This window comes from Zootoca vivipara, chromosome 3 (assembly GCF_965207765.1).
Source record: "Zootoca vivipara chromosome 3, rZooViv2.hap1.1, whole genome shotgun sequence".
Taxonomy (NCBI): Eukaryota; Metazoa; Chordata; class Lepidosauria; order Squamata; family Lacertidae; genus Zootoca; species Zootoca vivipara.
In genome coordinates this window covers 19765627-19777284 of record NC_142586.1, presented here as the reverse complement: position 1 = coordinate 19777284, position 11658 = coordinate 19765627, and the positions used below count along the sequence as shown (strand labels likewise).

The 11658-nt window shown below is 43.2% G+C and overlaps 1 protein-coding gene across 1 annotated transcript; it reads left to right on the top strand.

Annotated features, from left to right (window-relative positions):
* Window positions 1-77: 77 nt before the first annotated feature.
* Window positions 78-11593, top strand: LOC148686176 (putative guanylate cyclase soluble subunit beta-2). The gene is made up of 6 exons (XM_088665660.1): window positions 78-4023; window positions 5437-6917; window positions 7894-7990; window positions 8604-8800; window positions 9074-10880; window positions 11116-11593. Exons 2-5 carry the CDS (start codon window positions 6816-6818, stop codon window positions 9197-9199), a joined length of 522 nt encoding a protein of 173 aa, XP_088521786.1. The 5' UTR covers window positions 78-4023; window positions 5437-6815; the 3' UTR covers window positions 9200-10880; window positions 11116-11593.
* The last annotated feature ends 65 nt before the right edge of the window (window positions 11594-11658 follow it).

Genomic DNA, 11658 nt, shown 5'->3' with positions numbered 1-11658 from the left:
GACAGTTTAGACCTACCTTCACTCTCATATATATTTCAAAGTATAATATCCTAATAAGTGTAAATAAATGACAGTCTATGTTTTAATTCCAAAGTTACCACAGCTTTTCATGATTTATCCTACCAAACGCTGCTGTAAGATCTACAAAGTTTGTATATAGGTCTTAGGCTCTTGACCATACTTCTTAATCAGATGGTTTAAGACGTGTGCATTTGTGAATATTTATTCTATGATTGAGACCTTAAAATTCTTATAACAATCCCCCGTTTGGGGCAATAAATTTATCTTAAATTGTTGCCCCACTAAACAACCTGATGTCCACCCATCCCAGATGTTATAACTGGATGTGTTTATGTAAATCTGAGGAGACTTGAATGTCAGGCCTCTTAAGGCTATTCACAAGTGTAGCAGTGCACATAGCTGGACATAGCATTCTGTATCATATAAAACAACACCATCTTGTTTTGTTCTATTCTTAAAATACTGGTGGCATTCTAACACTTTGAGAGAAGCCTTCTCTCCCTTTTCACTTTTAAAATGTGGGTCTATGCCAGGCATCCCCAAACTTCGGCCCGCCAGATGTTTTGGCCTACAACTCCCATGCTCCCTAGCTAACAGGACCAGTGGTCAGGGATGATGGGAATTGTAGTCCAAAACATCTGGAGGGCCGAAGTTTGGGGGTGCCTGGTCTATGCTTTACATTCAGCTCAGGAAGCTCCATTTAAAATGAAATATGATCAAGGTAATCATAGACCACACCAAATAATGGGGTGGGGGTGGGGAGAATGAAAGCAGAATTTCTTCCATGAAGAAAACACTGTTTATTTCCCAGACAATGGGTTAGATTCTACTAAATAGTTGCTATAGCGGGAGCTGGCACAATGACTCACACTAGCACAACAAGGATTCCCCACCCCCACCCCGCCATCCTCCATGCCTTCCCAAGCAGCTCTGGGGGTGGGTCAGGAGAACACCAGGATAGCACACAGAGGGAGGAGAAGGGAGGTCATTCTGTCTGGCAAGAAGCAATGTTTGTGCTGACAGAATGATCATAATAGTGCAACACTGAACTCCTCCCAATCGATTGTATCCAAGCCTGCCATTCCACTCACAAAGCAGAAACTCCTGCTCTCCTCTGCAGCTACCAGGCACCCTCAAAATCTGCTCCAGGGTGCTGGGGGAACCTCCCAGAGTAGATTTGGGAGGGGACATAGGGAGAGGATACACATCCAGGGCACACATCCCTCTCTCCTCTTTTGACCCATGCAGAAAAGCTGAGAAGAGACAGGATCACCCTCTCTGGAGCGGGAGGCCTCTTGGGCTTGCTGATCAGAAGGTCTGCGGATCAAATCCGCACAACAGGGTGAGCTCCCATTGCTCTGTCCCAGCTTCTGCCAACCTAGCAGTTCAAAAGCACAGCAGTGCAAGTAGATAAATAGGTACTGTTGTGGCGGTATGGTAAACGACATTTCCATGCGCTCTGGCACTTGTCACAGTGTCCCATTGTGCCAGAAGCACTTTAGTCATGCTGGCCGCATGACCCGGAAAGCTGTCTGTGGACAAATGCCGGCTCCCTCAACCTGAAGCAAGATGAGTGCCACAACCCTATAGTCACCTTTGATTGGCCTTAACTGTCCAGGGGTCCTTTACCTTTACCTTTTGCTCTTCAGTAGAGTCTAAAGGTGTTTCCAATAACACAGGCTCTTGGAATGAATTAAAGTAATGCCTTTTCAGCCTGGGCAAGCTTTTTGCAACACTATTTCGTAAAGCACTTCATATTTGACATTACATTTACATTCTAAATGAAACAACTCCATCAGCTTTAAAATGTGTGTAAAGTTGCATTGTTGTCTCGAATTGCTTTCCTTGAGCACTTCTCTGGTTCTTGCTAATGCCCTTTTATTGGGCTGGGTTGTAATTAAGATCTACAGACGCAGGAAACCAAAGCAGAAGACAGCTTCCCAGTGTTTTTTTTTTAACAGAGTTGCTGCTACCTCATTAGGAAGTCTTCTGGGATGAAAACCTACCCCTCCCTGCTCATCAGAGGATTCATTGAATGAGGGCAGTTTATACTCCCATCATGGCATTGTGGGGAGGAGCCCAAAGGGTTGATCTGCATCTGATCTAGCACAGAAGGAAACAGTCGGCTCCCATTTACTCAGAAAGAACGAAGCCCGTATAGTCTGCCTACCTTATTTTGTTCCTTTATGCTGCCATAAAGGGGGCCCTACCTGGTAAGATCTTCTGCAACAGGTGCAAGATAGCAACCAATGTTTCTGAGCCAATGAGGAAATGCCTTCCTTGGTTGACGTCAGAGCAAAATGAAACCAATCAAAGATGAATGTCCCTGTAGAAAGAACAAGACCAGAAGAGTGTGAGAGAAAAACTGGGAAATAGAATGGGTAGCAGGTGATAAATGAATATTCTTCTTCTTTGGGGATCACTCATAGCTGAATAAGATTGTCTTCCATAAAAAAAAGTTTTAACAGTGAATCTGTAAGTGACTGTGGAGGCCAATTCTGGATCCACACGTCTTTCCACAGTTGGGACATAGGTTTCCGGGTGGGAATTGATTAAGGTGAGGGTTTGCCAAATGTGCTTCCTCTTAGCACGTTTCTCCCTTTCGTCCTGAGTTTGAGCGTCTTCAAAGCCCATGACACCTTTGGTAAAGACTGTTCTCCAATTGGAGCACTCGCAGGCCTGTGTTTCCCAGATGTCTGTGTTTATACTACTTTTTTAAAAAAGATTTGCCTTGAGACAGTCTTTAAACCTCTTTTGTTGACCACCAGCATTACACTTTCCATTTTTAAGTTCGGAATAGAGCAGTTGCTTTGGAAGGCGATAATCAGGCATCCGTACAACATGAATATAACTAGGCTTAGTAAGGGTGAAAGAGGCTGAAAGTCACATACTAATTTTAAATAACTAACCATTATATTTGGCTTCAGGCCTCTGACACATTTTTTATTTGATTTTAATATAATTATCTCTGTTTTCCAAGAGACTTTGTCCTCTGCTATTGATGAACCATTATAATAGATCAGCGTTTCACTTAAAGCATAGCTATATACTCCAGGGAAGCTATTTATTTCCGTTATCCCAACTGTGCATTCATTCTGATCCTTTGCTCTGCTGAGATCCAGTGCATGAGATACACCTGTGGCATCCCCTTTGGACTTTCCTGGTCTCTGCTTGCTAGGCTCTAGGCATTTAAAGGTTAGCTGTGCAAGTAAGCTGTGTGTAGATCAGAATAACATCAGCTCTGGAGAGACATTTCCCTGCCTGGTTGAAGATAACCAACACTATGGTAAGCATCCTTTCCTATTGTCTTGCTTTGACAACCGCAGGTAATGAAAGGAGGGGTGTCAGATGGCAGAAATGTACAAAACGTATTCATGGTGTAGAGAAAGTGAATAGAGAGAAGCTTTTTTGGGGGGGTCCCCTTCTCCTAATACTGGAACTGACAGCCAGCCAATGGAACTGACTGATGATAGACCCAGGACAACACACAGCTCATTTATGCAACTCACTGCCACAAGATGTGGAGACATGGCCACTAGTATATAGGACTTGGAGACGTAATCACTGGGGAATGTCTTATCAATGGCTACAAGTCATGACAGGTATGGGGAACCTCTAGATTCGGAGGAGAACGTTGTTGAATACCAGCCGCCGGTAGGAGAGGGCTGTTGCCTTTGCACTCCTGATTGTGGGCTTCCCAGAGGCATCTGGCTTTGCCATTTTGGAAACAGGGCACTGAGACTGAAATGACATTTGATCTTATCTGGCAAGGCTCATTTTGCAGTGTTATGTAGCAGCAGTGGATTTGGAAGATGTAATCATGAGCAGGCTAAAAAAGAAGAAGGTATAAGGGCACAAAAGACTCTGCCATTCAATGTAAATGACTACAGAAATCAGATGATTTGTCCGTCTGTCTCTTTCTCTCCAGTGCGGATTCATCAACACTTGCCTGAAGTCTCTTCTGATAGAGAAATTTGGTGAAGAAACCTGGGAAAATCTCAGGTGAGTACATGTACCTCTCTGACATTGTACGAGTGAGATTTGAAAACCAGGACACGTCACTGTGAAAATGTTAGCACTCCCATTCTTGAAAATTGTCACCTGTGCTCTTCTCCACTATTTATTTCACATTCTCTTCTCCACCTGGTACATATTCTGTAATAGTCTGTCCTGACTTAAAAGCCAAGCAGGGGATAATTCTTTCAGTTATGGATACACTAGATAAACACGAAAACAGAATATCCTTGTTGCACCTTAAAGACTAACAGATTTGTGGTGGCATAAGCTAGTGTGGACAACTGTCCACTTCATCAGGTTCATTCAGAAAGATGCATCTGATATGAAGCAAGTTCTGGTGTGAAATTTGTTAGGTCAAAAGAATATTTAGAGTGCCACAGTTAACAACTGGGAAGCATAGCTGCCAAGTTATCCCTTTTTTAAAGGGATTTTCCCTTATGCTGAATAGGCTTCCTCGCAAGAAAAGGGAAAACTTGGCAGCTATGCTGGGAAGGAGAAAAAACAGTTCAGAATGGGTTCAGCAACATCTCTGGCAACTGCAGTGGTAGGTAAAGGTAAAGGGACCCCTGACCATTAGGTCCAGTCGTGACCGACTCTGGGGTTGCGCGCTCATCTCGCGTTATTGGCCTAGGGAGCCGGCGTACAGCTTCCAGGTCATGTGGCCAGCATGACAAAACCGCTTCTGGTGAACCAGAGCAGCACACGGAAACACCGTTTACCTTCCCGCTGTTGTTGTTTAGTCGTTTAGTCGTGTCCGACTCTTCGTGACCCCATGGACCATAGCATGCCAGGCACTCCTGTCTTCCACTGCCTCCCACAGTTTGGTCAAACTCCTGCTGTAGCAGTACCTATTTATCTACTTGCACCTTGACGTGCTTTCGAACTGCTAGATCGGCAGGAGCTGGGACTGAGCAACGGGAACTCACCCCGTTGCGGGGATTCAAACCACCGACTTTCTAATCGGCAAGCCCTAGGCTCTGTGGTTTAACCCACAGCGTTACCCACGTCCCATAACTGCAGTGGTACATGCTCCCTATTTTTGTTTTATACAATTCATGCACGTTCATGCATGTTTCACAGCAGGTTCCATCTCAAAAGAGGCATTCTCTCTGGTTTGAGAGAGAAGGGGAAATTCCTATTTTTAAGAAGGTGCCTGCCAACCGTGGGTTTGTTAGCACTTGAAGAATGATTTACTGGGTTAAAAAAAAAAAACTCTGTCCAAATCATTTTGTGTACGTTTAAAATGGTTTTAAGAAAATTATGCAAGTAACATTGTAGTCTTCCTGAAAAGTTTTACATTGATATATTTTGAAGTAGATTGTACACATCGCACGATAAATCGTGCTCTCTGTTTCGTTTTATATTCAGATGCTGATCCTAGTTTTGACACTTTTACAGGACAAGAACTGGGATTGAAGACACCTTTATGACATACACAGTGTATGATGATGCTGTCACAATGAAGCTGGTCCAAGAAACCTGCAAAACACTAAGTTCTGAAACATGCCCTGGTTTCATTTATTATCTTTGCATTCTTTTAATTTTGCCCTTTTAAAATTCTCTTTCTTGCTTTTAATTAACCTCAATGTTATGTTTAACTGCATTACTTGGTTTACATTGTTTTATCTTATGGAATAAGCTGAGTTTAGGGACAAAGAATTGTGCGACCCAGTTCTGAACATGTTTGCTGCAGCCCTGGGTTCTTTGGGAAGGAAGGGAGGGATAGAAACGCTATCAATGAATAAATAAAATACTGATAAACTAGTAAAGCATGCAACACAATCCAAGGAATGTTTACTCAGAAGTAAGTTGCATTATGTTCCATTGGACTTAGTCCTAGGAAAGTATGTATAGGGTACAACTTAAATTCGATTGCAAATTGCACTTCTTTCTAGGCAAATGGGTATGAGTGCCCTGGAAGTAAATCCCATTGGACTTATTTAAAGTGGGCCTGTCAGCTTCATCAGTGGAGCATGGTGTCTCTGCCTTGACTCCAGCTGAAGGCTATGGGGCATCCTTCCCATTCAGGGGTATGGAATCTGTGGCCCTCCAGAAGTTGCTTTCATCCCTGATCGTTGGGCTAGCTGTCTGGAGCTGGCTGAAGTTGTAGTCCCACAACATATTGAGGGCTGCTGGTTTCCCCACCCCTGCCTTAGTTAACCATCCAGTTCCCTCATCAGCTGCACTTTTTGCCCACCAAAACAGTTAAATGGAGCTCCTACTGAAATGAAAGAACTAGCCTTGCTATTGACATCTCCTCTATCCAGCCCACTGCCTTGTGAGAACTGTACACATTTCTCTGAACGGAGAAATTTTTGTGAAGAAAGCCATATGATACTGGGGGCATTAACAAATGCTAGGGTGTTGTGTTGGGGGGGGGACAGGCAAGTCCTCTTCATGGGAAAAGGTATACTGTGTATGTCTCTCTCCTTCCTGTCCTCTGCCAAATGCAATATTAGTGTTATGCCACACACTCTCCTCACATCCCCAAACAAGGGGTAGCACTATTGGAGAGGGTAGGGTCGATCGTATGTTTCCTGACAAGAGGAGAAGAGATCTTTCTGAGCAGTTGAGCGGTCTCTGCATTCAGACTAGGACGCTTGCCAAGCTTGTGATCTTTTGAGAAGGTGCAATGGCTGAATTTTGCTCATCCTCAGTGCCTAAGAGCGATTTTTCCAACCCTGTAATTATTTGTTCATCTCATTTATTTCCACTCAGAGGTGTCAGAAGAGGCAGTGCTCAAACTTTTCGGGGAATACTTTTTCAGTTTCTGCAGGATGTCTGGATACGATAGAATGCTACGGACCCTAGGAGGAAATTTGATGGAGTTTATTGAGAACCTTGACGCCCTTCATAGCTATCTTTCCTTGTCCTACCAGGTACCTCCTTTGCTGTGTAGAAACAATTCTGAAACACCCCTTTTAAGAAAATAAAAAAATAAAAAAATAGAAAGGGGGGGGGTGATTCTGTGACCTGGACCCGGCCTGCCAATCCCTGGCAAAACTGAGGGCTTCTTTTCCCTATCACAATGCTGAGGTGAGAAGAAAAGTTTAAGCTGTTCATTCTCTCTGGGATGATGTGATACAGCACTGTTCTCTACTGGGGCAGTTGGATAAGTTGAAAGTCCACTTCTCAGCTTAGTACTACGATTGGGAAATCTACAATGACATTGCAAGAATTACAATACAATAATTGTTCAACCCGGACAGTGAGGTCCAGCGCTGAGGGCCTTCTGGTGGTTCCCTCACTGCAAGAAGTGAGGTTATAGGGAACCAGGCCGAGGGCCCTCTCGGTAGTGGCACCCGCCCTGTGGAACGCCTTCCCATCAGATGTCAAGGAAATAAACAACTATCTTACTTTTAGAAGACACCTGATGGCAGCCCTATTTAGGGAAGTTTTTAAAGTTTGATGTTTTATCGTGTTTTTCATATTGTGTTGGGAGCCCCCCAGAGTGGCTGGGGAAGCTCAGCCAGATGGGCAGGGTATAAATAATAAATTAGTAGTAGTAGTAGCAGTAAAAGCAAAACTGAATCCTTGTTCATTCATCCTCTTGACCACACAAGAGAAGGAAAGTACTGTACAGTAAAGGGAGAAGTATGTGACGTAACATTTAACTGTGGTTAAGCATTACAACTGAACTCCCCATGAGCATTTTGCCTCTGAAAGCTTGTCTGGGGAAGGAATATGGTCCTTGTTTGGAGAAATCCCCCCCCCCTCACCTGCTTTAACAGAATTGTCTCAGACGCTCTTGTCCCAAGGATGTTAGGAATGCATCTTTTAAGAATGTTCAGCATAACTATTGTGTGTAGGGTTCCCCCCCCCCCAAGAAAATAAAGCAAGAGTTTTTCTACTTAGGAAATGAATGCACCATCATTCCGAGTAGAAAGAACCGATGGGATGTTGTTGCTCCACTATTACTCCGACAGAAAAGGCCTTTATCATATTGTCCCAGGTATGCTACAATATCTTGTTCCTTGTCAGGTTTTACTCTGGATACCTTCCATAGAGGGTAGACAATACCGTATGTTTGCACTAGTGAACTACCTATTTCCTATTTGGGGGCAATTCCTCCTTCCCCCAGCAGTCCTTATGACCTACCCCACATTGTTCAACAGGGTTGCCCTCCCTGACTGCAGTCTTCATGAAGATAATTTCACCTAAAAAGCCAGAATGCTTCAACCCTAACTGCTAGAGGAGAGGGAAGTCTGGGCATGTTTGAACAAGGGAGTATGGTCCAGGAGCGCCTCTTGATTAATGCCAATTGTCTGAATTATGGAGGAGCCAACCACAAATCATGCCTGATGTAGAGGCTCATCCATGGCAGCGACACACTCCCAGGTCGCACCTGCTCTGCCTTTCAAGTTGGTAGACACGGGCTTGCGTGGCACAGCAGGATGCAGTGAGCTCCCCAGACCCCACTGGGGGACATTGCCAGGAATTTTGCCTCATAAATCCTGGCTTTCCCCTGCCTGAACCTCTTCGCTGCCTGTGGAGGACAGCAAGGAGCAACTACCCTTGACTTGTGACGTGACCTGAAACTCAAACGATTATTCTTTCTTACATAGGAATCCTTGAAGCTGTGTCAAGAGATTTCTTTGACAGCGAAGTGACGCTGAAAATTCTTCATCAAGATGTAGAAGAGGAGCGCACCGGGAAGAAAGAACACGTGGTGTTTTTTCTTTCTCAGAATGAGAAAGAAGCAAAGAATGGGGTCAAAGAAAAAATAGCCTCTGCAGGTGGAGACTGTCGAGAGGATGAAAAGGTGACGAAATTGGTCCTGTCAAAAGTGGGAGGGGGGTAGTTTTGAGTTAGCAGAAACATTCATGGCTTAGAGAGGGGGAGCAGCCTTGCAGGTCTCTAAGATATTGTAATAAATGTGTGCAGCAAAACTGATATATACAGATTTAATTATTGTGCTTTATACCTTCTACGGCAACCATGAGATTGCTCTGTGTAAATGGCTATAGAATACAAACATGATTTGGTTAATCTTAATTACCACAATGTACCATTTTTCTACCAATGTTCTATTTAGAGACTGGATGCAGCTTTCCAGAAAGCGAGGGAAGGACCTGTGTTGCACCAACTAGAAAAGAAATCTCACTGGGACATTGTGAGGCACATTGTGAAATTTAGGAGAGGTATATTAGATCCTTTTTAACTTCATCATGATTATTGAAATGAAAGATGGACCTCATCAGCATAAATTAGAGGCTGTCCTTGGATGTAAGTATCCTTACAGAAGGATATAATTGTTGTTGTTTAGTCGTTTAGTCGTGTCCAACTCTTCGTGACCCCATGGACCAGAGCACGCCAGGCACTCCTGTCTTGCACTGCCTCCTGCAGTTTGGTCAAACTCATGTTCGTAGTTTCGAGAACACTGTCCAACCATCTCATCCTCTGTCGTCCCCTTCTCCTAGTGCCCTCAATCTTTCCCAACATCAGGGTCTTTTCCAGGGAGTCTTCTCTTCTCATGAGGTGGCCAAAGTATTGGAGCCTCAGCTTCACGATCTGTCCTTCCAGGGAGCACTCAGAGCTGATTTCTTTCAGAATGGATAGGTTTGATCTTCTCGCAGTCCATGGGACTCTCAAGAGTCTCCTCCAGCACCATAATTCAAAAGCATCAATTCTTCAGTGATCAGCCTTCTTTATGGTCCATCTCTCACTTCCATACATCACTACTGGGAAAACCATAGCTTTAGCTATACGGACCTTTGTCGGCAAGGTGATGTCTCTGCTTTTTAAGATGCTGTCTAGGTTTGTCATTGCTTTTCTCCCAAGAAGCTGGCATCTTCCAATTTCGTGACGGCTGTCACCATCTGCAGTGATCATGGAACCCAAGAAAGTAAAATCTCTCACTGCCTCCATTTCTTCCCCTTCTATTTGCCAGGAGGTAATGGGACCAGTGGCCATTATCTTAGTTTTTTTGATGTTGAGCTTCAGACCATATTTTGTGCTCTCCTCTTTCACCCTCACTAAAAGGTTCTTTAATTCCTCCTCACTTTCTGCCATCAAGGTTGTGTCATCAGCATATCTGAGGTTGTTGATATTTCTTCCGGCAATCTTAATTCTGGCTTGGGATTCATCCAGTCCAGCCTTTTGCATGATGAATTCTGCATATAAGTTAAGGATATAATAGATTGAAATAATTGGAATGTGATGCCTTGCTGCTTCTCAATTTCACTGATCCACCCTTAAGTTCAGGTTAGTGAAAGGCTGGGATTTTATTTCATAGACAGAGATACCCACCCCTTCTGACTACACACACCAAATCTTGTGTCGTTCTCCAAATTTTGATGCCAAAAAAATCAGATTGTAAATATGTAAGAAACTGTGTGGAACTGTTTCAACCAAATTCTTTATTATCCAGAGAGTAGAGCTTCACAACCTCAAGAATAATGAATACCAAGGTATAGAGGGGCTGCGGGTTCTGAACAGCTACTTGTGCCTTCCAAACCAGAAATAGATGCTGGGCATTATCGTGCATTATCCCCCTATCGTGCATTATCCCCCTAAAATGGTGAAGCATTATCCCACTACAAAGGGGGATAACTAAGGCAGGAATTGATATCTCAATTGTGTAACAAGACTTTTTCCAAGTGTTGGCCCAGCAAAGGAAAGGATATATCAATGGAGAATGATCAAATTACTATATGCAGGCGAAATGTGGAAATTCAAGAAAAGATTCTCTCTTTGTAAATTCACTCTGTGTGTTGTCTATCACTCTCTGTTTCATAGAGGACCTTATTCGTACCTTGGAGCCATTTTTTCCTGAGAGACTTTGGGTCGAGGAGAGAACTTTCTGTTGTGCGTTTCCTTTCCACATTGTGTTTGATGAAACAGTAAGTTAGCCATTAGACTGAATGCTTGCTGAGATGATCTAAGAGTATATTTGGTTGAAGTGTATACAAAGTTTTAAAATTATGAATGTATGTTGACAAAAGGTTTTTTTTTAGTTTAAAAAATAATTTAAGTAGGATCATAGATGAAGTTTTTGTTGTTGTTGGTTCTCAAGAGAGTTTGAAAAGTCTTTCCTTTTAGTCATGAAATTATGCTACCTTTCTATCTGCTCCTCAGCTGAAGATCAAGCAGGCTGGTGTGAACATTCAGAAATTTGTACCAGGCTTGCAGATCTATGGAACCAGATTAGATGAGTATTTCTCTATTGTTCACCCACAAGTTACATTCACAATCTTTAGCATACGGAAGTTTATCAACAGCCAGTTTGTTCTCAAGATACGAAGAGATGCGCTACCTAAATTATGGGCGAGACGGCCCATGCTAAAGCTCAGAGGTATCAAACAAAGTTGCACTTTGCAGACATCTGAATGCTAAGGGCCCTCATGCTAGCACTGTGGTGGCAAGGAAACTTGAGAGATGGTCACCTGCAGCTTCATATAAAAATAGTTGGAAGGCTTTGGAAGACTCTCACATTTCTAGAAGTTAGTTTATCTATGTGATTCCATCGATGGATTGCTTCCCGTAAGTGTCTTGAAGTAATTTCACAGTAATTATACACACACACATACACACAATTAAAAATAATTCTGTATTTAAAAGCAATTTAAAAATCAATGCAGAAACAGACTGGTATAATTATTTATGCCAGGCTGTTTCTTC

What these genes read in the sequence shown, in the direction of transcription:
- LOC148686176 (XM_088665660.1), top strand. Translation starts at nt 6,816, where the DNA reads ATGTCTGGATACGATAGAATGCTACGGACCCTAGGAGGAAATTTGATG. An exon ending in CCTTTATCATATTGTCCCAG is followed by an intron (nt 7,991 to 8,603) that starts GTATGCTACAAT and finishes TTTCTTACATAG; the next exon opens with GAATCCTTGAAGCTGTGTCA. An exon ending in ACTGTCGAGAGGATGAAAAG is followed by an intron (nt 8,801 to 9,073) that starts GTGACGAAATTG and finishes TGTTCTATTTAG; the next exon opens with AGACTGGATGCAGCTTTCCA.